Source organism: Falco peregrinus, chromosome 2 (assembly GCF_023634155.1).
Source record: "Falco peregrinus isolate bFalPer1 chromosome 2, bFalPer1.pri, whole genome shotgun sequence".
Classification (NCBI taxonomy): Eukaryota; Metazoa; Chordata; class Aves; order Falconiformes; family Falconidae; genus Falco; species Falco peregrinus.
Genome location: NC_073722.1, coordinates 12,957,178 through 12,985,034, shown reverse-complemented (window position 1 = coordinate 12,985,034; position 27,857 = coordinate 12,957,178). Strand labels below are relative to the sequence as shown.

The 27,857-nt window shown below is 37.8% G+C and overlaps 1 protein-coding gene across 3 annotated transcripts in view; it reads left to right on the top strand.

The window, feature by feature from the left end:
• INPP4B (inositol polyphosphate-4-phosphatase type II B) overlaps positions 1–21,331 on the top strand; it is a 345,506-nt gene extending 324,175 nt beyond the window's left edge. For 2 of the 3 annotated variants that reach the window (XM_055797014.1, XM_055797015.1), the window contains one exon: positions 14,600–16,000. In XM_055797014.1, coding sequence (XP_055652989.1) covers positions 14,600–14,774 — 175 coding nt within the window. In that variant the 3' untranslated portion in view covers positions 14,775–16,000. The other variant, XM_013303957.3, reaches the window with a different exon arrangement.
• Positions 21,332–27,857: the final 6,526 nt, after the last annotated feature.

Sequence of the window (27,857 nt, the reverse complement as noted above, 5' to 3'; positions counted from 1 at the left end):
ATATATCATCAGGCGGAATAACGAGCCTACACTGGGCTAGCAGAAGTCAAAAGACCTTTTCCCAGACAGGACCAACACCTGCTATTATGGTGGGCTGCTTTATGCAAATACTGCCATTTTGTTATTACTGCATTGCAAAATACATTAAGCATCCAATTTCCTTGGTAAATGAAGCAATGTATTACCTCAGTAGCTACTTTTGAAGCTATCTGCAACTTCAAACACAGATGTTAAAACTAATGGAAGTAAATGAACCCCCTCTGAATTGTAATCCTTGAATAGAGAAGTGGTTTTAGTAGGGTTTTTTTTTTTTTAATTATAATGTTTATTAAATGAAATACGTATTACAACGGAGAGGGAAAAGTCAAATGATACTGCACGGCAAAACCCAAAAACTTTCAACTTGCTAACCATACTCCAATGGGTATGAAATGCCAAAAGAGAAATAAAAAGACATTTAATCTTGTTGCAAAGCTTAATGTTCTGTACCACATTGTATCATAGCCCAAAACAGACAATTACTTGCTCATAAATCTTTTTTTTCTTTTATTCACATTACAGAGAAAAATCAAGATTGTCCTTTAAAAATAGCCTGTAGTCAAGTGAGCTTGAAACTTTATGTTGTTAGCCATCATGTTGGACCATATTTATGGTGCTGGAAAGAAAATCTGAGGCTTGTGTCGTTCATTTTCTAAGTGATGCAGTGGTACCACAAGAATTGGCTAGAGATCATAAAGCTCTGTAAAGATGGGGGGGGGGGGGGGGGGGGGGGGGGGGGAGGGGGGAAACATCGGGCAATTAACCATTGGATAATTTTTTCCCAAAACCTATTGAATTCAGTGCAATGCTCATAATCAAGCTGTTCCTGTCATAAAACTTTAGATACATACTGTATCAATGTCTAGGTTAACAATTCACGCTCCCAGTGCACACCTTGAAGGATGGTTAACTACCTGATTTAGGGGCTCTGAATCATCCTGTGGATGTTCTGTAGACATATGGGAAGCCTGGCTGTTAAATTTGGCACCTAAAGAATTGCCACTCTGAGTTAGGGAGTATATGACTTGTTGCCTTTTGAAAGACTTGGATCAGATCTTGGAAGTGTATTTTGTAGTTATCCTAGCAAACAGCTGAAGGTAAAATAAAGGTAGGAGGGGAAAACTGAGCATGAGGGAGATTTTGCTGGCATGAGCACACTACCTGTTGTGTTTTAAACATGAACTTGTCAGTAGACACCAATGTATTTATTCACATGGGGTCAGGGAAGTCAAAAAAGAAACAGAACTTAAAAGTGCACTGTTAAATTGCTGTTTAATCTTCAGCTGCTACAACATTTGGGCAGCTTCCTTTGTTGATCTGCTTAGTTTGTATGAAAAAATAACTAGTGCATGCTTTGGTATTTTGGGGGTAAAAGTCCGCTGTTGTTAGTTTCCTTGTTTATATAAAGAGTACCAGCTATTAAGAAAAGTACTTAAAGTGCCATTATCCTAAACTGCTGTTTACATATATTTTTATATATAAAGTTTTTAATTTGATAGCTCTTCTGGACATAAAGTTTTGTTAGCTTGCATAATTTTAGGAACACTATGAATTCTGCAAATATTTAGCTATTTTAAGTAGATTGATATGTAGAAGTTGGGGTGTTTTTCGAAACGTTCTTGAGTGTTTCAGTAAATGCTGTTTTAATTGTTCTGCCAGTGTGATTTGAGGCATTTATTTTTGAAAAAACTTATTTATAGCTAGTAATCTTTAGTAAAAATATGCAGCTAATAATTTGAATGAACGGGAGGGAGAAGCAGCTTTCTAAATAAAGTATCTGCTCTTTAGGGAAGCAGATGTTTGGTAGAAAACTCTTACCTTGCCCTCAGGTTGTCTATTACTTCTTCAGTTGTTAATTATTCTGAACTAAAGAGAATATTATTGGGCCAATGTAAAACTAATTTCTCCACTGAAATTTTCATTAGCTGTAATTCCCACATAGGATGGATGGATTATTGTGGTTTACATTTTCTATGGTGTTCTGCATGTATTTTATTACTAGATACCATACCTGTGAAAAGGTCATTTATTATTTCATGCACCAAAATAGCCTGTCTGCATTGATGTACGTACTCATCTGGCAAGTGCAAGTGCTGGCTTGCACACACACGCCTTTAGCTTTGTTTGAATCTTGTATCAACCATCATTGAGGATTAATGCAAAGAACAATACTGAAAAAAATATTTTAGAGCATTTCTGCTACTTGTTTGCTTTAACCATGTTGTAAGAGAGTAGGAAGGATATTATTAACCTAGTGGTACATAAACGGTTCCCAAGCCAACTCTGCCCCCTGTGTATGTTAGTGAGATAAGAGACATCTGCAGCTTGGCAGTAATAACTTTTAAACATTACTTTTGCTGTTTGATTGCAGATTCTGTGTTTTATTGATTTTATTTAAGCTGTCAGCAGCAGTCCATTAATAGCATATTACAGAATTTATTTTCAACTAACACATAATTAAATACTAATAAAAGGAGACAAGCATGATTCCAGCATCCTTTCCGTGTGTAGGCTGGGCTCCAGTGAGATGTTGTGAGGCTGTTTTAGTTTCTAGTAAAGGTTAATTGAGAGTAAAACTATGATAATGGTTGAGATCTTTGAAAAAAAGAACATCGCATACCTGTCCATATATATTTGTGTCCATGGCAGAGGGTAATTTAAGCAGTTTAAAAGCACAACATCCTTGTCTCTTAACTGGAGACACATGGATTTGATGGATGAACAACTCTGTGGATAAGGAATTGGCTGGATGGTCACACTTAAAGAGTTGTGGTCAACAGCTCAATGTCCAAGGGGACAACAGTGACAAGTGGCGTTTCTCTGGGGCTCGGTACTGGGACCAGCACTATTTAACACCTTTGTTTGTGACATGGACAGTGGGAGTGAGCGCACCCACAGCAAGTTTGCTGATGGCACTGAGCTGAGTGGTGCAGTCAACACTCCGGAGGGAAGGGATGCTGTCCAGAGGGACCATGACAGGCTTGAGAGCTGGGCCCATGCGAACCTCATAAAGTTCAAGAAGGCCAAGTGCAAGGTCCTGCATGTGGGTCAGGGAAATCCCAAGCATAAAAACAGGCTGAGTGGAGAATGGATTAAGAGCCACCCTGAGGACTTGGGGGTATTGGTGGATGAGAAGTTCAACATGACCCAGCAGTATGCGTTTGCAGCCCAGAAAGCCACTGTACCCAGGGCTGCATCAAAAGAAGCGTGGCCAGCTGGTCAAGAGAGGTGATTCTCCCCCTCTGCTCCACTTTCATGAGACCCCACCTGGAGTCCCATGTTCAGCTTTGCAGCCCCCAACATAAGAAGGACATGGACGTATTGGAGTGAGTCCAGAGGAGGGCCACAAAGATGATCAGAGGGCTGGAACACCTCTCCTGTGAAGACAGGCTGGGAGGGCTGGGGTTGTTCAGCCTGGAGAAGAGAAGGTTCCAGGGAGACCTTATGGCAGGAGACCCTGCCAGTACCTAAAGGGGCCTACAAGAAAGCTGGAGAGGGACTTTTTACAAAGGCATGTAGGGATAGGACAAGGGGGAATGGCTTGAAACTGGAAGAGGGTAGATTTAGATTACATATTAGGAAGAAATTCTGCATTATGAAGGTGGTGAGACACTAGCACGGGTTGCCCAGAGCATCTGTGGGTGCCCCATCCCTGGCAGTGCTCAAGGCCAGGCTGGACGGGGCTGGGAGCAACCTGGGATACTGGAAGGTGTCCCTGCCCATGGCAAAGGGGTGGAACTAGGTGAGCTTTAAGGTTGCTTCCAGCCCAAACCACTCTGTGATTGTATGAGTCTTGGTCTCTGCTCTGTTCTTACCAGTGCAGTAGATATATGCTAAAAAGGGAAATTGTTTAGTTACTAGAAGCCTGTAAGTGCTGTCCAACAGCCACAGCAATGCAGTATCAACCGAAAGCGAAGGAGAGCAGCAGCCCACTCAGACTAGAGTAGGTGGCTGCACTTTTTCATAGTTCATTGGCCATGAGCAAGTGCTAAGGGACAACTATGAATGCTGACACATCTCACTGGGCCTGGAAAGGCAATGTCATTCCCCGTGAGGTTAATGTGGGATGTGTTACAAGGTAATTGAAGGGCATTAGCATTTGTTAGAAATAAAATGGGTAGCAGAATTCCTTAAGGCCTGCCATTGTAATAGGCATTTGGAGAGGATAAATTAACAGCTTATCTGCTTTTTGGCTGCACTGTATATTTTTTCTGTTTGACCACCTGGCCTCTGGCTCACAGTTACTCAAGCCAAACACTTCAAGCATGTAAGTATTACTGTTTTTCTTATTGATTAAAGAAAAACATGACCAGAAACATGAGCAATACCAAGATTAATGTCTCTCGGACTTGACTGGGTTGAGAACTGCATTCTTATAAAAAGTGTAAAACAGGAGATGCTGAAATTGCACAGTCTCATGCAGTGTTGTTTTCTAGGGACACAAGTTATTTCAAAAGATAGGGTTTTTCTGGAAAATTGGTGCAATGTTTATCTAAAGTGGGAGCACCATGAGATGATGTCTTACTGAAACATTTCTTAAACTGTTTTCCTTCCAGCATGCAAAATAACCAGTGTACATAATAGAGTAGAAGAAAGCACTGTAGACAGAGATAATTCTCCATCATCCAGTGCAGGAAGATTTATACTCTCCTGCCACCTTCCATGTGGCATCTTAGGGAAGAAAGGAAGGAAACAGTCAAAACATTGCTACTGGCTTGCTGCTTCAGAAAAAAATAATAATAATTATAGGTGGATGTTTCCAGTTTTGGATGTTTCCAATTTTATGTTACATGGTTTAGAATTTTCATAGTAAAACACCTTCTTTTCCCCAATTATAAGCATTTTAAAAATACTATACATTCTGCCTACTTGTAAGTGATGGCAATTTCCACCATTAGCGGAAAGCCCCAGTGCTATAGTGCTTGGAATTCCCATATGCAACTTGCTGCAGGTATGCTTGGGGACATTAATTCCTAAAGTATCTCTATCCCAGAGACTCCAAAGTCACAGGAATTGGCAAATTTCTATAGCTTTTTGCAAGCTGCAGTTCCCAAGGCATTGCAGTGATATCTCTGGTGAAAATGTTTCCTCACTACTGAGTGTGCATTTGAGAGAATAGTCTGCAATACAGAAAAAAAAACCTGTTATTTTTTTTTTTTTTTTTTAAATAGTGTGTATCTGATAGTTCAGTCCAGGTCAAGAAGTAAATGGGCAATATTTTTTTTTTTTTTTCATCTGTCAGTGACTTACCTCATCATTAAGTGATACTGCCAGTGTAGTGAACTCTTCTTTTTCTGTTCAGGGAGTCCTGAACATGGTTCATAGAGCATATCCTGAGAGCTGTATCTTTGATCTTTGGCAAACTCTGAATTACCGTGACTGTGCTAAACCAAACCATGTCTTTTTTTCTTTATAACAGTAAGGGAAATACAGCATTACTATAAGAAGAAGATATTTCTCCCTGTGTTATAATTTGTTTATTTTCCCCTTGCTGCTAGCAAAGGCTTAGAGATGCAGGAGGTAAATACACTGCTTATCAAATCTTTAGTCTGCAGTGATCTCAAATCAAATCAAAAAGAAGGTCATTTTGTTCAGGAAATTGTAGGAGCGAAACCGTATGGGGTTTCATCTTTCCACTCTCCCCATCAATGCAGTGCTATTTTTGCTTAAAAAGTGATGGTCTGTGCTAATATTCACTTTCTGAGATATGATGAAGGGAGCTGGAAGAGTGTGTCTGAAACTTACTGAGAAACCTGCAGTCGCATTCAACATAAACATTTCCTTACAAATGTTTAGTGACAACAAACAAAGAGAAAAAGCTTGTAAAATACGCAAATATGTTGTTTAAAAGATTCCAGCTTTGGTCCTCATCCTTGGTATTTGGGCAAGAAAAGTACTTCCTTCTGAGGTCATGCTCCAAAAAACTTTGGCTGTCTTGTAAACAGATGCTAAAACAAGTAAAAAGAAAACAGTCATATCCACTCTCTTGATTTCCCATAGAAAGGGATTGTTCTTCAAATTCTCTACATACTACCTATTACTAGAGAGGACAACAAAATCTTTTAAGGCACTTCATGAGAATTTCAACCCAGCCTTGTCATTTGCTCTGAAGGAAGTGGATGGAAAACATAGTGTATCTGGGATTCCAATAGGATGTTGCTTGCATTTTCTAAAACTCTCTTACTTCTGACTAAAATCAACCTGCTAAAGAAAAGGGAAGGTGGTTTACCTGTAGGACTGTCATGGTGCAATCTCCAGATTGCTACAGCATGCATACCAGCCTATAAGTTTTTGGGTAGGTCATTTTGGTTAGCCACCTACCTAGCCTGAGTAGGGGAGCTTTCTTTGCTGCATTTAGTGTTCCTGGTAGCAGCAGTCGTGCACCAGCTAAAATCAGGTTTAGGTGCATTTTTCGTGTTTGGGCAATCTACATGTGCGCTAACTCCCCTTGCATAAATACACCCATGTACTGTGTGTGATACTAGTGCTCAAAGAATGGCTGGGATGAGAACAGATCAGATCTCAAACTGTTGATGTGTTTTAAAAAAACCTGTCAGTATGTTTATTGAAAGTAATTAATGAACTGGCATTATAGACTTGAAATGGGAAAATAATTTCCTGTGATTTATGCTATGACTCACGCATTGGTTAATCCCATGAAGAGATTATGTGAATTGGTGTCATTAATCAGAAGCGGTCACATTTCTCCTTTTGTGTATCTCAAACTGAAGTTGCAAATATAAAACAGTAAGTTACAATATTGAAATTTATACTTATTGCTGTTCAATACCCTCTTCACTTAAAATGACCCGAATTACAAATGCAAGAAAACAGTTCTCTCTGACCTTAATTTTGTCACCTTACCCATAGATTTGAACATCTGGAAATTAATGTCAGATTTTAAGCATCATTCTTCATGCATGACTGTTTAGCTGTACAGCAAGCCTCTTTTGCCTCTTAAATCAGCTTTGCCACTTGCCCTTAACCATGGGGGGAAAAAAAGCTAAAAAAAAATCTTTGTCGAAAGAAAAGGAATGATTCATGAAGATTTTTCATGGTCAACAGAAAGTATTTAAAACCTGATTAGACATATGAAAGAGGGAATTTATCATGGGTTTATGTTTCACTGTGCTATGTGAGCTAAATGTATAATCACATCCTTAGTAAAACTTCCTTACTATGACAGAAACAGACTGGAAGTAAGTGTGACTCACTAGCCAATTATATTAGTGCCATACCCTTATGGAAGGGAAATACTTTGTGTATTCAGAACTTACTTGAAGAATGTAGTCATCATCACTTCACACATACTCAGGTCACTAAGAAGCCTGAGATTTGGTTGTGATTTTTTGTTTGGTTGTTTTCTTGCACAAAGAGATAGATCACATCTGCTTTAATATTGGTTGCACATTGGATTGAATTTCAAACCTTGCAAGAGAAGTTTGTCAGGAAAAGTTTTGCAATTTTGTCCCGAGAATTTCCAATATATATGTAATCCTAATACTTTACAGAAAAGTGTCTGTGAAGATTATTAGAACCATATTTTTTGATAAAAAGAGAAAACTTTGTAGAATCGATGTGTAATACTGCACAGCAGTATTGGTAACTAGCAGAATGAAAGAGCAAATCCTTTGCTTGGAGTATAATAGAGGTGAAAATCGTGTTTCAAAAACCACTCAGCTGTCTTGACAGGTAAAGAAGAATCTCTCCTACAAACCCATCTCTTTCCAGTTCTGAAGCTAATCTCACACAGTTACCAGAATGACTTTGCAGGACTTGAAGCCTCTGCCTGTATTTGTAAATTAAAACCACTGGGGAATGTTTCTAGGACATGATCTCAGTGATTTTATATAGTGAAATTATTAAATGTTTCCTGGTATTATTTTGGCAGATTTTAGCACTGTCCTGGGTGGCTCCAAGGCAGCTGGGGAGCTGGCATGACCAAGGGACTGTTCCTATGTGGCAGCCTCTGGTCGGCAATCTCTTTTGGCAGACAAGAGGACATAGGCACAGAACGTCAACTTGGTTTTGCTGTTCAGCTGCAGCAGTGGGGAACTGCTGAGTGTGGATTTAAACTGCTAGCGTAGGTGTCTTGAAAGCAGCAGTGAGGAAAATGGTTTGTGATTCTAACTGGAATCTTTTGTTTATTTTTGTTATGTTTCACTGTATCAATTTTGTCAATGTTACTATTTTACCACATAGTTACTCTTTAATGTTGCGAGAGAAAAACATTCTTGCAGGTGTTCTTTATCAGTCACAAATAAAAATATTCACTCTTCTGCAATCAGCAGAGATTTCTGAAGTTCTGGGATTAACACTGATGGAGATGTATATTATCAAATAGCATATGTTTTGTGCATATTAGATATAAAGCTTGAAGCTGCCCTTTCGTCTATTCTTCAGAGTTATTCTTCTGCTATGTTAAAAGTAAACATGGACAAACAGTAGGGGGTTTGCTCTGTGGTGAGCCAAAAATGCTGAGACAGAATGAACCAATTTGGAAATATTTGTTTTTCACATCTGTCTGAAATGCTATCTAGACAAACTAAAACTGTTTAACCTAGCATTTAATATTTCGGCATTTTCTCTCTGACTTTCTCTAGTGTAGGAAAATATTGAAACAAAAATTGCTTTCATAAACAAGAAGTCAAAATATTTCTCTTAAACTTTCCTCCTTCTCGGGCTGAAACTGTCAGGTGTGGTCTGATGTTATGAATAGGTCCTGGTTAACCTGTGCTGTATTTTCAGGAAATGTATTGTTTGCCAAACAACAGTCAAACTCTAGCTAAATTCGCAAGTTTTGGCAAATAACAGAATATCTAACTTGGGAACAATTCTTGTTATTATGAAATTGTAATCGTGTGAACAAACAAATGATGCTGTGATGTTTTATCATTGCACGCTAGTAAACAATAGATGAGCACATGCTTTTATGCCTTTTTTTTTAAAAAAAAAGTATGGATATGTTCCTAAATTTTGTCTCAGAGTTAACTAAATGTCCTTATCTTAATCTAGAGAGGACACACTATCAGATACAGATTGAACCGGGTATCCACAATTTGTTAAGACTCCGCATCTTTCAGAAAAGATGCCGCAGAGCAGGATTGCAGGGAGATGTTTCCATAGCCCAAAGCAGGAGTGAGTTGTACTGGTTTATTGCCTGCAGGTGCAGGGTGTGCCTCTCTTGCACTTGCCCCTGGAAATTCAAGAATAGCTAAGCTGATGAAATTGGTCGGAACTTTGGACATTTAAAGTTAGTTTGACTGCAATGAGAACACATACTTAACAGAGGGAAAGAGAGCAACTGTTTAAATTTAATTTTGTCTTCACCGTTTCTTCCAAAGAATCTGTGTCTATCAATGCGGTAGCATAAAATAACAGGATTTTCCTGGATGTTGTTGTGGGAGTGTAAGACCAAGTGTCTGCTTGCCTCCTATTAAGTTCTTCTGCAAGATAGTGTGTTGAATAATCTGTTGCTCTTTACTGAACCATTGTGCTGTTTAAATCTGTACCGTGACCATCGCTGAGCCTCCAGTACCCTGCTGTTTCTGACCAGCTCCTCAAAATGGAATCTTTTTCTCTGGACAGACTGAGAACCAACCCATATACAGTGCTATAGTTTTGAGCACAAAAAACTGAATTACTGCGTATCAACTGTTTTTCAAGATCTAGGTGGCTAAATCATGAATCTACTGCTTGGTCAAACTCAGTGGACAAGCTTCATGTTATATGATGTGCTCTCTTTTTTATTTCCTAAACAATGGCATTAGAAAAGTAATGTGTTTTAACTAAACAAGGGAGAGAAGAAAGGAATAGGGACATAGAGGGTGCTGGCAAAAGCAAAAAGAATAAGGAAAAAAAAGTTGCAGTACAAAAGGAAAAACAAAAAGAGAGGCATTAGTATGACAATCTGATAAACAGATTGTTTGTATTGTTGGTATGTGTTTAAACATCAGCTGTCTCCAAATCACTGACTGAATTCATCAGTATTCTTAGATCTGAGACTGCTTGACAATTTCAGTAATGCCAGTTGTTTGTTTTGGACCAGATTAGAGATTATAGGAGCACATAAGCAGCAAAAATTGATTTCTAGCATCTTTGACTTTATTTAATGCCATCTAGATTTGAGGAACAAATTGTTTGTTAGTGACAACAATATGCATCAGAAAAAGAATTATTGTAAAGATCATTGATACAGAAGAATTTCTCTGATGGTTCCCTTCCTATGTTTTCCATTTTGAAACAATGCAGAAACATTTTTATATTTTTTTTTACAAATTGTTGGAGGTGTCATTGTATCAACTTGATCTTTCAACATAAAAGGTTGTTACACAATATTCCTTTATATATTTTATCTGAGTTCTGCTCTGATTCAGCAATTCTCCAGGACTAGGCTGAGATCTATTTATGTCCTTCTGAGTCATGTTTTACTCTTCTAGATCTAATAGTACAGCATCTTTATAACGGCCAGGAGATGTTCACAAGAATCTCATCTTTCCCCTTTGAAAAAGTTAAGGCTACCATCTAGAACTGTAGTGCTGCATGTTGAAACAGTTGATTTTTCTTTGAAGCATTTTGGTGAATCACAGTAATGTGTTAACGTAGAAATAAAGCTGCTTTCTCTCCAAGACAGTATTCTGCTTAAAATCTTTGAGAGGGCTGAAAACACTCTTTAGAGAAGCTGCTTCTTAGAAGTTCTGGATTGTGATAGTCTTGAATAAAAAAACAGGTAAGTAAGCAAAATTGTGTAACATAGAGAACTGTTAGCAATCCCTTCTATTTGCAGAAACATCTGTGCTGCTATTGTTGGAAGGGATTAAAAAGAAGCATCTCACTTTTGCCATTTTTCTGTGTCAGCACTGGAGTTTGACAAGAAAAACCCAGTAGGCCCAGAAACTGCTTGCTTGAGTCTGTCTGCAAAAAAAAGGAAAATTCCCCCAAAGTACGCGTGCTGTAAGACGTGAATTCAGACTGAAGTCACTGCTAGCACACGGGATCCTTGCATTGATAGAAAGCTGCCTATCTATTCTACGTGAAGCACTGCTTTAGGACAACATAGCATTTCCAGTATCATTAATAGCTGGAGCTGGAAAAGTTCTAACAAGAGAAGCATATATCCAAAGTGTTAAAATACATCTCCAAAAACCTTGCACGGGGATGTCAGTGTGACTTATAATCAAAAGCCAGACTGTGCCCTCGGATGTGTGCTTGACTTTATAAGGGCTCTTGAGAGGCTTCTTCCTTACACCATTTCATTGTCTCTGCTCCACTGCTTAGAGGTTCGAATGATCTGTCATCTGAATTTAAAAACAACAGAAAATACCTGCTGTTTTGCCTTTGTCTCATTTGATAGGCATGCAGCATTATCCCAATAGGAGTTTAAGATGATAAAACAGCAAGTGGGGTAGAAGACAGACTGAAATGGTTATATCGTCATTAAACTTATAGCACCCTTGGCTCTTAAGATGTATTCTGCTGTGTTGTAAGCCTCAAATGAACAACTTGAAAGTAAATGAATAAAAATATTACTATAGGTTAGAGGGGTGTTCGTGACCCCAGATGTTATGGATTTAGAAGCTTTCACTATTCCCCTTAAAATTGCGTGTGTGAACTAAAAACTTGCTGGGTATTTTGGGATTCATCTTCCTTTCCTTTGGTGTGAGTTCAGAGCCGTTAGTTTGTGATGGAGAGAACATCCAAAACGATGGCTGTACCTTCACGCTATAATAGGGTCAGCCGTCATTCTGTCCTGGTTGTGATGAGTGTCAGTCAGAAACCAAATAAATCCAGCTGACATGGCAGCAGCTGCATTCATGCTGTTTGCAGTAATACTTGTACAGGTTTTGATGAGCCAGGGGAAGCAGTGTTGTCATGCCACTGACAGCAGGGTGTAGGGCCTCGCTTTGTTTAACTAGATACATTAGTCACTGCGGAGAACACTTTAAGATGTGTTAGAAGACATTGTCACTGCAGTGCATTGAAAAGCATTAGCAGAGCTTAGCAAGGCATCTGACCGTGATCAAATATTCCTCTTAAATTAAAAGCGTGTTTAGGTATTCTGCTCAGCCTGTTCTTAGGTAGCTAATAATGGACTTAGATCCTCTTGCTCTATTTTGAGGATGTCTTATTGAATCATGCATAGAGTGATGTGACTAATTTGTGGAACAGAAGTCCCTGTGCATCAGCTGTTCACTGTGGTTTTCCTGGCAGGAAGATAGGACTTCTTATGTTGAAAGACACTGATCATTCTTTTCAGCATATCAAAGAATAAGTGTACTGTAGGCTTTTCTATTGAAAAAAAAAAAAAAGAAAGAAAGAACAAATGGCTTTTATCTCTTATTTCCATCATTGCATCTGCATAAATCTCACCGATGCTAATGGGACTTGTAGCAACAGATAAAAGACAGTCAGTCTGTCAATGAGACGTGGAGCAAAATAGAACAAGGCACACCACAGAAATAGGAGGGTTCATCCCTGTTGGGGCAACCTGCAAGTAACTCAGCCTGCTTAGAATAAACCATTGGCGTGCAAAGCTAAGGCTCTCCAGAATGAAGTACTGAACAGTGGCTAATGTGGTGGCCGTGCGTGGGGCTCTGAGCGATGAGCTAGAGCTCTCAGTTGTGGGCGTAATGGGGGTAAGCTGAAACCAGCAGGCTTACCTGGAAGAGTAGAAGAGGGCTGAGGGGATGGCGCAAAAATATGAAAGAGGCAGACTTGTGGGGTCCTGTAGAGATTAAGAAAAGGAAAAACAGCAAGCAGCGTGTTTCAAAAGTTGAAATACACAATAAAGGAGAAAATTATCAGAGTAATACAGTTAGTCCTCGCAACTGATCACGAAGGGTAACGTTATCACTGTGAGCAGAAGAGGAAGAAAGGTCTGGGGGTGGACCCTTGGGCAAAGGCATTAACTGGAGTGGTCTTGATATGGAATACAGAATTATTTCTTTCAGCGTAAGCCACAGTGTTGACAAAGTCAGCATACCAGACAGATTCATTCCTTGACAGTTTCTGAGATGATTTTGTCTAAAATGCTGTTTGAGGTCTGTCCAAGTTCTATCCATGGACACTTGAAAACTGTAAACCAAAAGCAGCAGACGCACTGACACCAATTTTTTTTTTGACCTAGATTCAAGTGTTAGGGATTTTATTTTTTATCTTTATTTTGCTATTTAAAATAGTATGGGTTGTCCTCTATTATTAGTGTGACATACAGATTGAATATTCAAAGCAAAGAAAGACATTAAAAACAACCTATGGAAGGCTTTTTTAAAAGGAAAATCATGCAAGGAATGTTTTTTTTGCAGCCCTGTTCCTAGGATCCCACCTTTAAATGCAGTTCTTGCACCTCTCTTGCTATCCAAGCTCAAGAAGCTCAACGTTGTCTTTTAACGCGCGAGTCAGAAAGGCAGGCTTTCTGTAGATGAAGTGACTGCTGCTGTCTTTGATGTACTCTTCTCATTTTACCTGGGGATGTGTGATACTGCCTTTACTGTCCTACAGCCTCTTTATGGCCTGCCAGCTTTTTCGTTCTTGAAAAAACAGCATATCTGGGACATGTGCTTCTGAAAAAGCGCTATGCTGTAATCTGATATATTTGTATATTCTTAAATCCACAGAGAAAAACAGTGAGTTATCTTTTCATCCCAGAATATTCATAGTAAATAGAAAAATAAAAATATTAGTCCTTACTGCCTAAAGGAAGTCCACAAACAGGTCTCCTGAGTGTATGCAAATAAAATTAAGTTCAAAGGGATTTAAGACATATAGTTGAAATATGCATAATTCTAATTGTAGAGAAGCTACCAAGACTACAATAGGAAAGATTGGCAGTGATATTTAAATATCCCTGCTGCTCTGGTAGAAAAGTGACCACGCAGCTTACAGTGGTTCAGTAGCACTTTGCTGTTAGCAGATTAGTGCCTAGCTGAGTTGACTGAACAAGATACAGGTAATTTTCTTACAGGAGTGTAGGTGTGAGCCTTTAAAGAAAACGAACTGATGTTGACTTCAAAACTGAGTCACTAGCACTGATGAATTTTTGAAGGAGTCAATTTACCGTTATTTAAAACTATTTTAGAATAGTTGTTAATTCCAAAAAGAGTATGTGCCCTTTCTATTTCTGCCTATATATTTCTTAATAGATAGTGAAGCAGGACTGAAAAGCCTGTGAACACCATGGAGACACTATTTTGTCAGTGTTGCATTGTGACATATTTGTGATCTTTTTTCTTTGCTTCCTTAATTTATTTTTTTTTTAACTTAATTTCATTTCTGTTCGGTGTGCGTGTTCATTTTAGTGATAGTATAGTTCATCTCATAAGTTATTTAACATTAACTTATGAACACTGCTCTGAGACACCTAGAAAGCTTAACAGCAGCCACCTAGTCATCGTGCTTCTCGTGTCAGCTGTAGAACACAATAAAGATATTGGAAGTACTTAGCATATATCTATTTCATCGAAATTACTATATAGTTTCACTTTGTCAAAATACCTACGTGTTGGCTTTCTTTGCTGTTTAAATGCTCTTCTATTTGTTCCTAACTTCCCCTGTTTAACAGCAGACAAACCCAGGGAGCACTGAATGAATCGGATGATCCCGAAACAGGCTGTCTAACTGATAACAAGCCAACTTCTCGACACTTCTATCCTGTCGCCTTGCTGCTTGTCAGCTCACACTTGCTGGTTGTGTGGCTTATTTTAAGTCTTGCTTTGCTATTAGCCAAATATCAATAAACTTCACTTGTGTTCCTTTCTTTTCTACAAACAGCAACAAATTAACTTTAGAAAAAGGAATTATGCTGTAATATTTCTACAATCTCAGACCCCAAGGATTCATCCTTAAGATACAAATGTCTGAAATGTACTATGTTTTGGTCATTTTTTTCTGAACTCTAAGAAGTATACTATGCATTGAGTGAATTGATTTGCTCTTTCTGTTCATGGTAAAGTTTTCCCACTGTAATTAGCTCAAAGAAAGCCCACTTACAATGCTGTCACTGTATACAAGAAGATGTGGAATCCTGAATGCTTGAACCCCTCTTTCCAGAGTAATTAGTCTGACAAATAAAAAAAAAAAAAAAAAAAAATTGCACAGAGCGAACTAACCCCTAGATAAATATTACGGGGTTGTGGTTTGTGAGACTTAACTTCCATTGTGTTATTTTCATTGTTACTAGCTGATGGGATCTTTTTTTGTTTAACTAATGATTATTTCTTTGCTACAACTAACCCTCTTTGGTCAAGTAACTAAATGGAATAGAGTAAGTTCTGTTTTGTAATGAAATTAACCTGTTTGTAATTGTTGCTTTAGTTTCTTTTGCTTTCAAGACACTTTTATATTCTTTTTAACAAAGTCCTGTTTATGTCTTGATGCACCACTTTGGCACTTGTGACTTTTGTACTGTATGTGAACAAACATCCTTCCTTTATAAAGCAGAGAGTTGGATTGGGCTGTTTGAAAAGCCATTCTCTCTTTTTTTTCATTGCAAAGCTGAACATATGGGAAATGAAGCAGAGATGAAACTTTCATTCGCAGATCTCTAGGGCCAGACTTAATAAAATGCCTTATTCCTAGAATACGCATTTTTAGGGCGAAGTGTACTCTCACGTATATAGCAAACAATTTGGAAAAAAAGTATGAGAAGGTTTAAAAGGCAAATATATTTCTGGAATTAGAACAAAATGTATCATTAAAGTATTTAATTTTTTTAAACTAAACTTTAAACCTCAAGGACAAATATATTAGGGGGGAAAAAATCTTATCACCTATTTCTGAGGGCAATAACTGTACTGGGCCTGGCCTTGGATTTAATTTTGTAAGATGTATCATCACTTGTGGAGAACAAAAATGTAGAGTTGAATCTTTGTTATTTTTACTTCAACTGTTGCTGAAACTCTGCAATGAACAAATAAAGCATATTTATTTATTCTGTGTTTCATGAAGTTGTACTTTTTCCCCCTTTCACTAGAGAAGGATGCCGCATAGAGAATGTACTGAAGAATGTCAAATGCAGAAAGTATGCATTCAACATGATACAGCTGATGGCTTTCCCAAAGTACTACAGACCTCCAGAAGGGACATATGGAAAAGCTGACACCTAAGTTTAACAAAAGTGTAATCAGGAACATACATCACGCTAATTAGTGAATATAAAACTCACTGTTTATGACTTATTAATTGGGAATGTGTAACCAGATGAGGTATTATTTTTATCAGGTTTTATCGTTTTACATTAAAATAAGTCCGGTTAGTTTTTATGGAATAAACTATCATGAAAAAGCAATGGACTGGATAATCTCAAAACCAAATATATTCAACTGTTCTTTGTGAAGTTGAAGCTTAGTGACTCATAAGCCAGCTGGAATTAGTTATCTGGGTTGTTTGATCAAAGATTAAGAAGGGAGATGTCGTTTGCTGTAGGAACTGAGGTTAGCCATCTGGAAGGTGGCATTCAGACTCCAAACCAAAACCTGAGATTTGATATAAGGGGTCTCTTACTGCTGGAAATAGTTTTTTCTGGTGCCAGCATAGCACTGAGGTCTTGATCACTAACAATTAAATCCTTCACAGAAGTGTTTATGAAAGATGCTCATGTTAATACCTGGGCTAAATATGATTTTGGTAGTTGTATTTAGCTTCTTTACATAAGAATGGTAACTTCATAATATGTTTTTAGTAATTACAGCCTGTAATTTCAGTAATTCCATTCTGATTCTTTGCAGTTCATTTGGATGTGTCATTCTTGGCTTTCTGTACCACAGTCAAATACCCCTTATTTCACTTCACTTTCACATAAATCACGTTGAAATCAGGGGAATTAATTCTTCAAGTAAGGTGACCTGAACCTGACCTGTCATACTCCCATCTTTTGTAAACCCTTAGAACTAAATTTTCTTTAGTGGTAGGGAAAATAAGTTGTATATAGAGGACTTAAAGTATCTTTAGGCTATAAAAACATGTATGTTATTACAGAGCCTAAGATAAATATTACGAGTAACCTACTGTATTAGGGCTAGTTAGCCACTGCAGCTGATTTATATCAAATTTGTAATGCTGTGTGTAGACACTCTACGATGAAGAACTATCAGCTTTAAAAATGAATGTTAATGCTTCTGCCAGCTTGTGTTAGTCCTGAAATTTGTCTTGTAAAGAACATTTGTGTTTTCTAATTGTATCTATTTATTGCCGCCTTCTGCCTCCCAGTGAGTAATACAGTTTAAAAACCTCAAGTATTCACTGGTTATTGACCTTTATGTAATGCATTCATTTTGAGAAAAAAATATCTAGAGCAGAAGTGTGAGAATTTTATCCTAATGAAACTGCACTAGGAATTTGAGCATCTGTAATTGCCATGGATAAAGAAGTTAATGTTTGCTTACTCCTATGAAAGTCAAAGAAACCTTGATGCACCATGAGTTACAATTTGTTCTTTTTAATCCATAAGCCCATTACTTGGTATAAATCTGTAACTATACTAATGAAAATACATATTTAAGAGCCTGATTCTGAAAACTCTAATTGGGTGATTGCATGGAAATGATCTATTGTGTGAATAAAATTAAACCCATCTTGTGTATTTGCAAGATCAGGCTTTGGGCCTTAGAGAAATCCTCATTCCCAATGATCATGTACTTCAGTGAAGCCAGGAATTCACCTATACAACATATTTATCTAACTAATTCAAACTTTTTTTGAAAGTAAAGTAGGTAATTTAAATAGTGTTTTGGTGCATTTGTTGTTTATTTCAGTTATGTGCTATCATGAATGACTTATTTGTCCTTCTGGTATGTATTACTTCAGCAATAGATGTCAGAAGAGTTAGCATTGCATCACAGATGAGCTCAGGTAGATGAGAATATAATGCCTTGATTTTTTCCTGGTGTGTACCAGTAGAAGTGGGTATTACTCATTGGGTGGGTTGAATGCTTGCATAAATTTATGTTTGAGTCTTTAACTGTAACAGAGCTGTTCCGTACAAAACTTTTTTGTGGATTTATAGAACATAAATCTGCCTAGGAAAGTGATGTTTTGTTCTGTCAGACTGCCGCACTAGCCCTCGGTATCTGCCACGTTTATCATTAGCTTAAAAAACCCCTACATGTACAGTTTAGAAATAGTGATAAACTCCTCATGCACCTCTGAACTAATCCCACAGAAGTATGACAGAGAATGCTGCCCTTCCTACAGTTATTCTGAAACAATCTGTAAAAGTCTACGTGGGGATGGTATTCACTGGTGGTACTATAGGTTCCTATAATTCCTTATCTTAGTCCCGTGGACATTCTTTCAAGTTCAAAATATGAAATTCTATAGACTTTCTTATCAGGCAAATAGTCTTCCAAGATCTCCTCTCAGCATTTTAATCCTACTTGGGTTCTAAATTGCCACTGTCACTATCACGTTACTTTTATATTGAAAATGTTTTCCATGTCAAAGCCACTTTTTTGATGAAGGCAAAATAGGCATTGGATTACTATACTTTTTGTTTTAGCAGCCAATCCCAGTATGATTTTGTAAAATTAAATAATCTGTTATTTGTTAAAGATAATTGAGAAGAAAAACCAAAACCCACATCAGTGTGCTGCAGTGAAACTTCATTGAGCTTGGGCCATTACAGAAGAGTAGGCTGAGTTTTGTGCTCAATAAGGCTGAACTTTTTCAAGCTAGTTTTTTGATTGGAACATCTTTTTGTAGGATACAAGACCGTTGTAAAACCCGGTGGTGTGGTTGCAAGCCTGCTTGAAGAGCTGTGTTGCTTCAGTACTGAAACAGGCTCAAATGATTCCTTGTTTGGTCATTGCCTTCAGTGGGCTACTGTACCGGCAAAGGCTGCATCATCAAAGCTGATGTGTCAGCTAAGCATGGACTCAAAACTAGTGTTTTTTCTGGTTTGCCTTTTATGAAGAAACAAAGAGGGTTTTGCTGCAGGTTGATAGTTACATTACTTGGAGTACATTTACTCTTTGTAGAAGCTGCTTCAAACCCTGTGCATTGTTTGAATACCTAACAGAGGAGTTAAATTATCCCAAAGGTCTTGCACATATCCTTGTAGTTCACTGTGAATATCAAAGGAGCAAAATTAAGCAAATGAATTTTTATGAGCAAGCTACACAATTTGTTTTGCAAAGGGTTATGGGAAGCATAATGATTTTGATGGCGGATGCACAGAAAAATGTTCCATATCTTCTCTCTTAAAACTTTTGTAAGGCATAAAATAAGCTGCTTTGAGGGGAGGGCAGTTCTCAAGGGCTAGAAGATGAACATTCAGAAATATATCTGGCATCTAAAGCCAATTCCTGTCTTACAGAGGACATTATTTGTAGAAATAAGGTCGTCAGGATCTGCATCAAGGAATCCTGAAATAAGGGCTTCTAGCTTTGACTATTTGTACAATACATTATGTGCTTATATGGGGGTTTTGTACCACAGACCAGTGTCTAAGTAGAGAGCTGGTATAAAATACCTAAAAAAAAATAAGGAACAGAAGGTTAAAGTAATTTTTTTCTCAGAGATTAATACTGTTATAATACATAACATGCATAGGCCTGACATTATTGAGGAGGCAAGTCTTTTTTTTCTGAAGTCTTCTTTTGGGGAATTTGAAATACATTCTTGTTAATGTTTGTACTTTGGCTTTTATGGAGCAACTAGGAAACGGGAATTTTTAATTATGTTATCTGATTTTTGTGTATGTGAAGCTGTGTATTTTGATGGAGTACTAGCAATGTATGTGTCATAAAGAACAAATAATGTAGGAGGACAGCTGAAACAAAATATGAACCGAGAAAGAGCCTTAATGAAGTCCTTTGCAATGTTGATTTTTGTACTGTCTGAATTTTGGCATTACGTAAGTGAAATAAGGAAATTAACAAACACTTTCTGTGTCTAAATCATTCAGTCCTGATGAAAATGCACTTATTTGCAGTGAAATGCATTGTAATGATATTATAAATCATCATGAGTAATTTAGGTATAAAGAAGTGCACCATATCATTTTGAAGCCCACTGTATAATATGCTTATAAAGAGCTTCAGAAAATAAGCTAATTTTTATTTCTAGTTTAAACACATTTTCCAGGAAATCCTATGGTCCACTTAAAAAAAGCAGAAAATGTGCTGAACATCAACAAGTGTAATAAATAAATTGCATTTAAAACTATGCAGAAAAATTACTTGCATGAAATAATGTATCTAATCAGTTAACAGTCTTTAATGTATATTTTTTCAGTTGGCTATGTTGTAAACTTGAAAGCACTGATATCTATATTTATGGGGGTTTTGTATTGTAAAGAAGTGTGCTGTACAGGTGATGCCATGAGACATGAATTTGCATCTTGCTTTTCACTTATTTGAAGCTTAAAAACAAATGTTCACAATCAGAGAGCTTTGAAATAATTTACTGTTCTTCAAAACACAAAACTACCTTGTAAATTGCATGTTTAAAAAAAAACCACACACACAAATGTTTTTGTAAAGCAAAAAGGAAAAAAAAATCCCAGACTTCAGTCTTTAGAACATTTTTCCTTAGTAACACATCAACTGTTGTGTTGCCAAAGCATTCAGCTTACACTCTGCAGCACTCAAACATTTATTTGCTCTTTTTCTCATAGCGTCTGCTGAATAATATAACATAACAACAATGAATTTCAGCATGATACTCATGATCCAAGATTAAAAACTTGCATTTGCTCAAATAAGCATGAAGCTTAATACATCAGAATAAATAAAATGGAGAACACTTGTGAACCAATGTATCCATATTTCAAAGAGCTGAAACATAAAGTATGGGGTTTGCGTGCTGACAGGGAGAAAGAGTTATGGTGGAAACCTGACTGTGATAATAGAGCGCCCTGGATCTGTGGAGTCTGGAGTGGTGAGATTTGGACCATGCTGCTCTTAACTTAGATCTGTAACTATTGGCAGTGGTGTTTTGTACTCGTTCCGTGCATGCAAAGTACTTCAAAAGTTTTCAGCACTTCTGTTTTGCTTATGAACAGTCCGACTTTACAATTTCTAAAATCCCAAATTACTTTGGTACTTGTTCTCATTTCGTGTAGCTGTTCCTTGTAATGTTCCTGTCTCACACTCTGGAGCACATGAGGCTATGTATAAGTAACATTACAGGACTTCATAGTATGTGATTGTTCAGAGAAACAAAGCACAACTATAGCAATTCAACTCTTTTTTCTATTTCAGGATTTAGCATTTTTATTTCATTGCTGTCTGTAAGCCATGTCCATTGTACACTGTGTGTATATTTTTATTTAAATAAATGTGATGTTTATTTTTTATGTTTCTGACTTTTTTGTTTGTTATTCATTTTTCATTTTCATTATGGTGGTGTTGCCCAGAGGGCAGATTGTACACGACGCTGAGAGTGGGTTCCCTCCTAAAGGATCCAGTTTGGATGAAGCCCATCCACAGGTCTCATCGCTGCTAGGAGCAAGTATTTAAGAAAAGCTGTGATACAAGAGTAAAAAGCCTGCAATGGCCATAAGTTAATTTGTTCCTATTGTTCCTAGTCTTACTACAACTTCCATCTCGGAACCAGGTGGGTCCCAAATTTTCTAACTAAGAAGAAACAAAACATTCACATACCTATAAGGAAACCCCATTCACATAACTATTGATCTGTAGAGAGTTATTCAGGGTAACAGAGGTGGAATCAACATCTTTCATAATAAATACTATTAGAAAGGTGAGGTGGCACGCTTTGGCTAGTATTTTGTCTTCATCATCTTAATGCTGGAGGCTAGACCTTGGGAAATAAGTAAGGATTGCTTCTGTTCTGGTTTTTTGAGCTGCTGTTTATAACTAGATTTATTATATAATCTGTCATTACAATGAAAGGTAGGTTCTCTGTGGTTGGCTGAAATGTAGCAAATAGACCTTCTTTTGGGGTATATGATAAAATGTGGCTTGCCTTCTCTGTTATTAGTGCTATGATTAAAGCTTGTTGCATAATTTACCTTCTCTGTTTTTCTGTTAGTATGTTTAGTTGTGTTACTGTGATATATTCAGTGACATGTTAATTACCTGCAAGGTTCTTGATAACCTTTAGAAAGCACTAGGAACTAATGGTTATTATGGATATAAGTTAAAAAGCTGTTAGCATTCAGCCTAGGAATTTTGTCTCTTACTAATAAAAGTGACAGTCTTTAATAAATACTTTGTCTCACTTTACATGCTTACAGAATTTTATCTTCCATGTCAACTTGGAATCACTTTTTTCTCATGACAGCGTAAGAGAGAAAAGGAGAAAGAACCTACAATTGTAATGAGGTGATAGAATAGTATGATAGTAAAAATATATTTTCACCATTTCCCCTTCCAATGTTATTCTGGGACATGTTTGAGTAGAACTATGACCTGATGTTTCTGAACCATAGGCTGCAGTGGTCTGCGCTAGGCTGTCCATTGCTGGCACTGAGAATGTGTGTTCACAAATGCTGCTTCTGCTGGGCAAGTCAGCGAGAGCTCTCCTGTGCACTTTGTGTTGAATCTTGTACGGATCACAGCCTTTAGTGGTTCTGTGGCAGCTGTTGTTAATGGAATTAAGGGCAGTAGGGTTCTAGATGCAAACTGGCCTGCATGCTGCTTGTTCTGCCCATATAAGCAGACCCTCTGCATTTCTGTGTAGGCTGTTCGTGCAGTCCTAGCCCAGTACATAAACGAGAAGTATCGCTGCTCTGCAGCAGGGAAGATTTCTGGCATTGTTAGTGAAGGTGATGTAAACTGCTTCTAAATAAACTGGGATAAGAAGTTGAATGGAAAAAGTAGCTGAGATTTTTTTCATATGTGTGTATATATATATATGTATACACATGCATATTATATACACATGTGCATATTATTTATATATGGTAGGATGGGAAAAGACAGTTAAATAAGATCATTTAAAAATTGAACTCGTTATGTTTCTAGCAGTTGAATCCAGTTTTTGCTGTTGGAAGTGTCGCATAAAAGATAGGTTCACAGGAATAAAGCTTTAGCAGAGTCTGTAGTATGCCTGATGGCATACATTGACTCTAATGGTTAAAGTTATTTCTGGGAAAAAAAATGGAGAGAGAAAGAAAAGGGAAAAGGAAGATGTTTCCCAGTGGCTCTCACTGGGGGGTGTTTCCCAGACTGTCACCATTCCTGCCAGGAGCCCTAAGACCTCAAATTTTGGCAGGTTGTTCCTGCTTGTAACGCTGTTGGCACTGACCAAAGTGGGCCGGGATGAGGGCAGTTCTGTCTGCTGACAGGTCGTGAGGCTTTGTGCTTGTGTGTCTTTGAGTCTGCAATGAACACCAAAGACTGCAACTGAAGGGCAGGAAGAGGGGGAAGGGGTGAATTCTGTGCCAGTGGCAATCAGTTCTTCTAAGCACCCGCCCTAACAGTACCGGGCTGCAGATGCAAGGCTGTGAGAACAACAGCATAAGAACAAGGGGAAAATCCTGCTGTTTTCTTTTTATCTTTCCCTAGCAAAGTCCACGTGGATATCCATTTTTCATGCAAGAATAATTTGTGATTGCTGTAATTTACAGGACAAAGCAGTTCAAACTGCTGACTTGAACAGAATTAGAACAACTGTCATACATAAGCACTGATTGCCACAGCAGAATTTGCCCCTTGGGTAATATCACTCCTTAGAGAATTTCTTTCAGTGTAAAGCTTAACATATTTTGAAACACAGAAAAGTTTAAGGTCTGATCCAGAAGTTATTATTCACAAGCAAAGGATCAGAAATGGGGCACTTCAGGTGAGAAACTCCAAGGGCAAGATTTTGAGAAAGGATGCAGAAGCATTCACATTCCTGGACTTTGGTTCAGAACTGTGAATGACAAAAACATTTTGTTTTTACGAGGCTCCACACAAGAAGATTCTTGGTCGTGGACATGTGAATACTTTTAGTACACATAAAAGTTGATGGCAGTTTCCTGTAAATTATTATATTAAATAGCTTGCTCTCTAATGAACTTGCACACAGAAGCAAACACATGCCTTTAACACGGTCTCTTTAGAAGGGATATGTGCAGTAAAACAAAAGCATCTGAATGGGATCTGGTTTTGATACTGAGACAGATTTCCAACTTGTTTGGGCATTTATCAAAGGAAGAAATACATTGTGTAAGTAAGAGCTTAATTCTGTTTTCCCTGGTGCTACTTAAATCCAGGTAGATTCTCAACACTTTCTATCTGAATTTAGTTTCTGGTATGGCAGGTACTAAGGGAAAGGTTTGAGAAGCCCAGGTTAATGAAATGTTATAGTCTGGCTCTTAGTATTTTTCAAACAAGACCAGAATACCAGGAAATAGTGACAAGGATGTGTCAGAAGAATGTTCATAAATTGCATCATCTGACTTGGTTCAGTTTCCAGATGAAGACTTAAGAGTTTCTGTGACAAAGATAAGACTGATGCTACTGTGTGGCGTGCACAGGGATGATTTCTAGCAGCTGAATTCTGCTGTCTGCTCTGCAATACAGCAGCTGTCAATCAGGTTCAACTGGAGCTCAGTAATCCCAAAAGAAACTTCTCAATAAACCCACCCTTCTTGCCACTCGTTGCCATGCGTAACATTTCAGTGTTGGGGAGCAACGGGCAAGCACACACCCCCCCTGCCCCAATACTGCCTCATGGTACCTGGATTCTCATTAGGTATAGCAGCTGTATGGCTAGATGGTTAAGTGATAGAACCTGGAGTTAAATTTATGGGATGTATATCAAACACCCATCAGATAAACAGATGTAATAAAAGCAAGAAGCAAAGACATCTCCAACTAGGCAGGGACAGATAAGGAAGGCCATGTCTTAGCCTGAGCTCTGCATTTTAGACTGCATTCAACTTTTATCTTTACCTCAAATATTCTTGGAGTTGGAACACTTTGTTGCTTCGTGATGGTGGTGGGAGCTACAGTGGAAATAGACTACTGGTTTATCACCATAAATATGAAAAATGTCCTTGAATAAATGACAGGATTGTTTAAGAGCCGTGGCTGCTCGGCCAAGCAGGTATCATGCACATACATTTTCACACAGGCAAAACGATTTTGCAGAAAATGGTCATACCACTTCAAAGAGTCTCGCAAAAGCAAGGAACCAAGACAGTGTTTAACTGAGAAGGTAAGAAATGAGTGCAAGAATGCATCAAGGCAATCCTTTTATGATTGAGATGCATTGTGTCTCTGGATTTCACATCAAAAGATTAAAAGACCATTCAGAGACTCATTACAAGACCTAATAGAAACAGAAAGTACTTCCTTGTTTAAATATTAACACTGTTCCAGAGGAATGTTTGATCCAAACCAAGCTAATTTTCACCCTGAAAAAAACCCAAACCCCAAAACTCACAAAACACCATTAAGTAATATTAAACAGTACTTTCACCAGCTACCTTTACCTTCTTTTGGCAGACCACCTCCCCACATTGTTGAAACAGGGGGTGATTTAAAATAAAAATAAAAATAAGAGCTTTTACTTTTTTAATATTAATATGGGGAAAAAAGTGAGCATTTCATATGAGTGGAAAGTAGCACTGTTAACATGTTTTTTGTGTGAAGCCAGTTAGTGTGCCTATCTATAAAATGCTGATAAGTTAGTTTAAAAAAAAAATAAACACCCAGTTTATATTTATATATTCATGGGCATAGTTAACAGCCATCAGCAGGGAAGATGTGCTCCCTCACTTTTTAAAAATCAACAGGAAAGTAGTGCACACAATGCAATTCCCTTTTGCATTAAACTTATTAAGTCAAATCAATTTTTATGAGCATATAGGCCAGGGCTCTGGCACTTAATTCCTTTTGATCTTCCGCCTGCTAAATTCTGTTTCCCACTGTGCTACCATGCAGTTTATTTTTAACAGATAATTTGTTCGGACATCATTAAAAAGAAAATACTACAACAGCTAGCAGTACTAAGGCACTAAAATGCCTGTCAGGTTGTTAACTGTCCGTATACGCACACACAGAAATAGCCATTTACACAAAGGCAAATATTAGAGTTAAGAAAAATGTCCAGAAAGCAGACTGATACTGACTTAGGGAAAGTCAGCATCTCAGGTAACTCACTAATTTCTATGCTCAAAGTGCCTCTTCCAGTTACCATGGTTGTTCAATGCCTGGAGAAAGAGACTGCTATGAAGTGACAGGTTTTGAAGGGAAGCTTTTGTGACTGAGTCAATGGATTTGTCTTGAAATTACAGTGACACTAACTCAAAACTATCCTTTACTACGAGTAGTGCCCTGAAAGGCACATTTCCTAACTATGGCTTCTTTTTCCAGCCAACTACTACTTAGAATCATAGAACCATTTAGGTTGGAAAAGACCTTTAAGATCATCAAGTGCAACCATTAACCCAGGACTGCCAAGTCCATATAGAGTGTTTTGTACATAAATAATGCATTTCTTTGGGACTAGGGTTTTCATGCTGCTTACATGTTTCTATGATGATAATCATAACATGTTTAAAATATTTCAATTATTCATCATGCTGTGATTATACTTCAGTAGATTATTTTTTTTTTTTTTTTTTTTAGTTAGAAAACTAGTAGTCCAGTGCTATTTAGTGAGGACCCTATGAACAGATCTTTGTTCTCATTGGTGTGCTCCACTTGCAGCAGCCAGACCCCTGTTTGGATCCTTGCATCAGTTTGAGCACCGAGGGTTTAAATACCTGCAAAAGCAGATGGATTGCATAAGGCCCTTGAGCCACTGATGTCATGGAGCCTCAGTAATGGCAGTAAACAAGACTATGGGCTTGAACACAGGTTAACTAATTGCTCTGCGTGCCCTGCTCAGGTCTGGGAGAAGGGTGGTGGCATATTAACTGGGCCTGGAACTGTGTGGATCCAGTAATCTTTGAATATTTCCACAGTTTGTGATTGCACCTCCTGGGATTGTAAAAGCTGTCATAACCCTGTGGTCTGCTAAATATCCTGACCTTTTTGTCTTGTTCTGCCTTCTCTTGGCTTATTTTTAATTAATGATTTACTCAAGCAGTATGAGTTCATGTTCTCAGAAAAGATGGTATTACTTCTCAGGTATCTGGTTATCTTTTGTACCTTTTTTGAATAGATACTCTGGTGAGTCTGAATCTGAATCATCCATCTTTCAGTAAAACCTAAACACTGTCAGCAATACAGGGATATGATGCGACTTGTATCTTCTTGTACCTAGTTTTCCTCTATGGAATATTTTATAATCTAGCTTCCTGCTTTTGTTTCTTATTCATGTAATAACTTGGGGACCTAGATGGAGAACCAGGTTAGGAGAACTGTTGTACAAGCTTTGCCCTTTGAGCCCTTGCAGAACTGCTCAAGAGAGTGCTCTTTAAAAATTCAGTAAATGTGGGCTCAGTGAATATTATGTACAAGTCATGCTACTAGGTGACACCTCCAAAGCAGAGATAAAATTCACCAACAGAAAATTCTGCATGACCGCTTTGCTTTTGATATACCTAGCCAACTGCAAATATAGGAGGCTTCGGTAAAATGTAGGCATAATATGGTTATTATTTAAAAATAAAAGATTAGCCTTTTCAGATGTAGGCTATGTTAAGTAGAACACCTGCTTCTCCAAGGCCTGAAAAAATTGTTTTAAAATGAGTTTTCACAAAACTTTGTTAAGAAGGCAAGGTTATGATGTGGATTCCAGTGAGAGAACCAAAGCCTGGAACCCGTAACAAAATTACTCTAAATTGGAGCCAGAAAGATCAGAAACTATTCACATAATCTTCTGCAGGATAATCAAATGCAGTTCAGGAAATGTCAGGTAAAATTGCCACTTACCTTCTTCAAAATGCGAATTTGTTTTATCTATCAGGTACAGAGCAC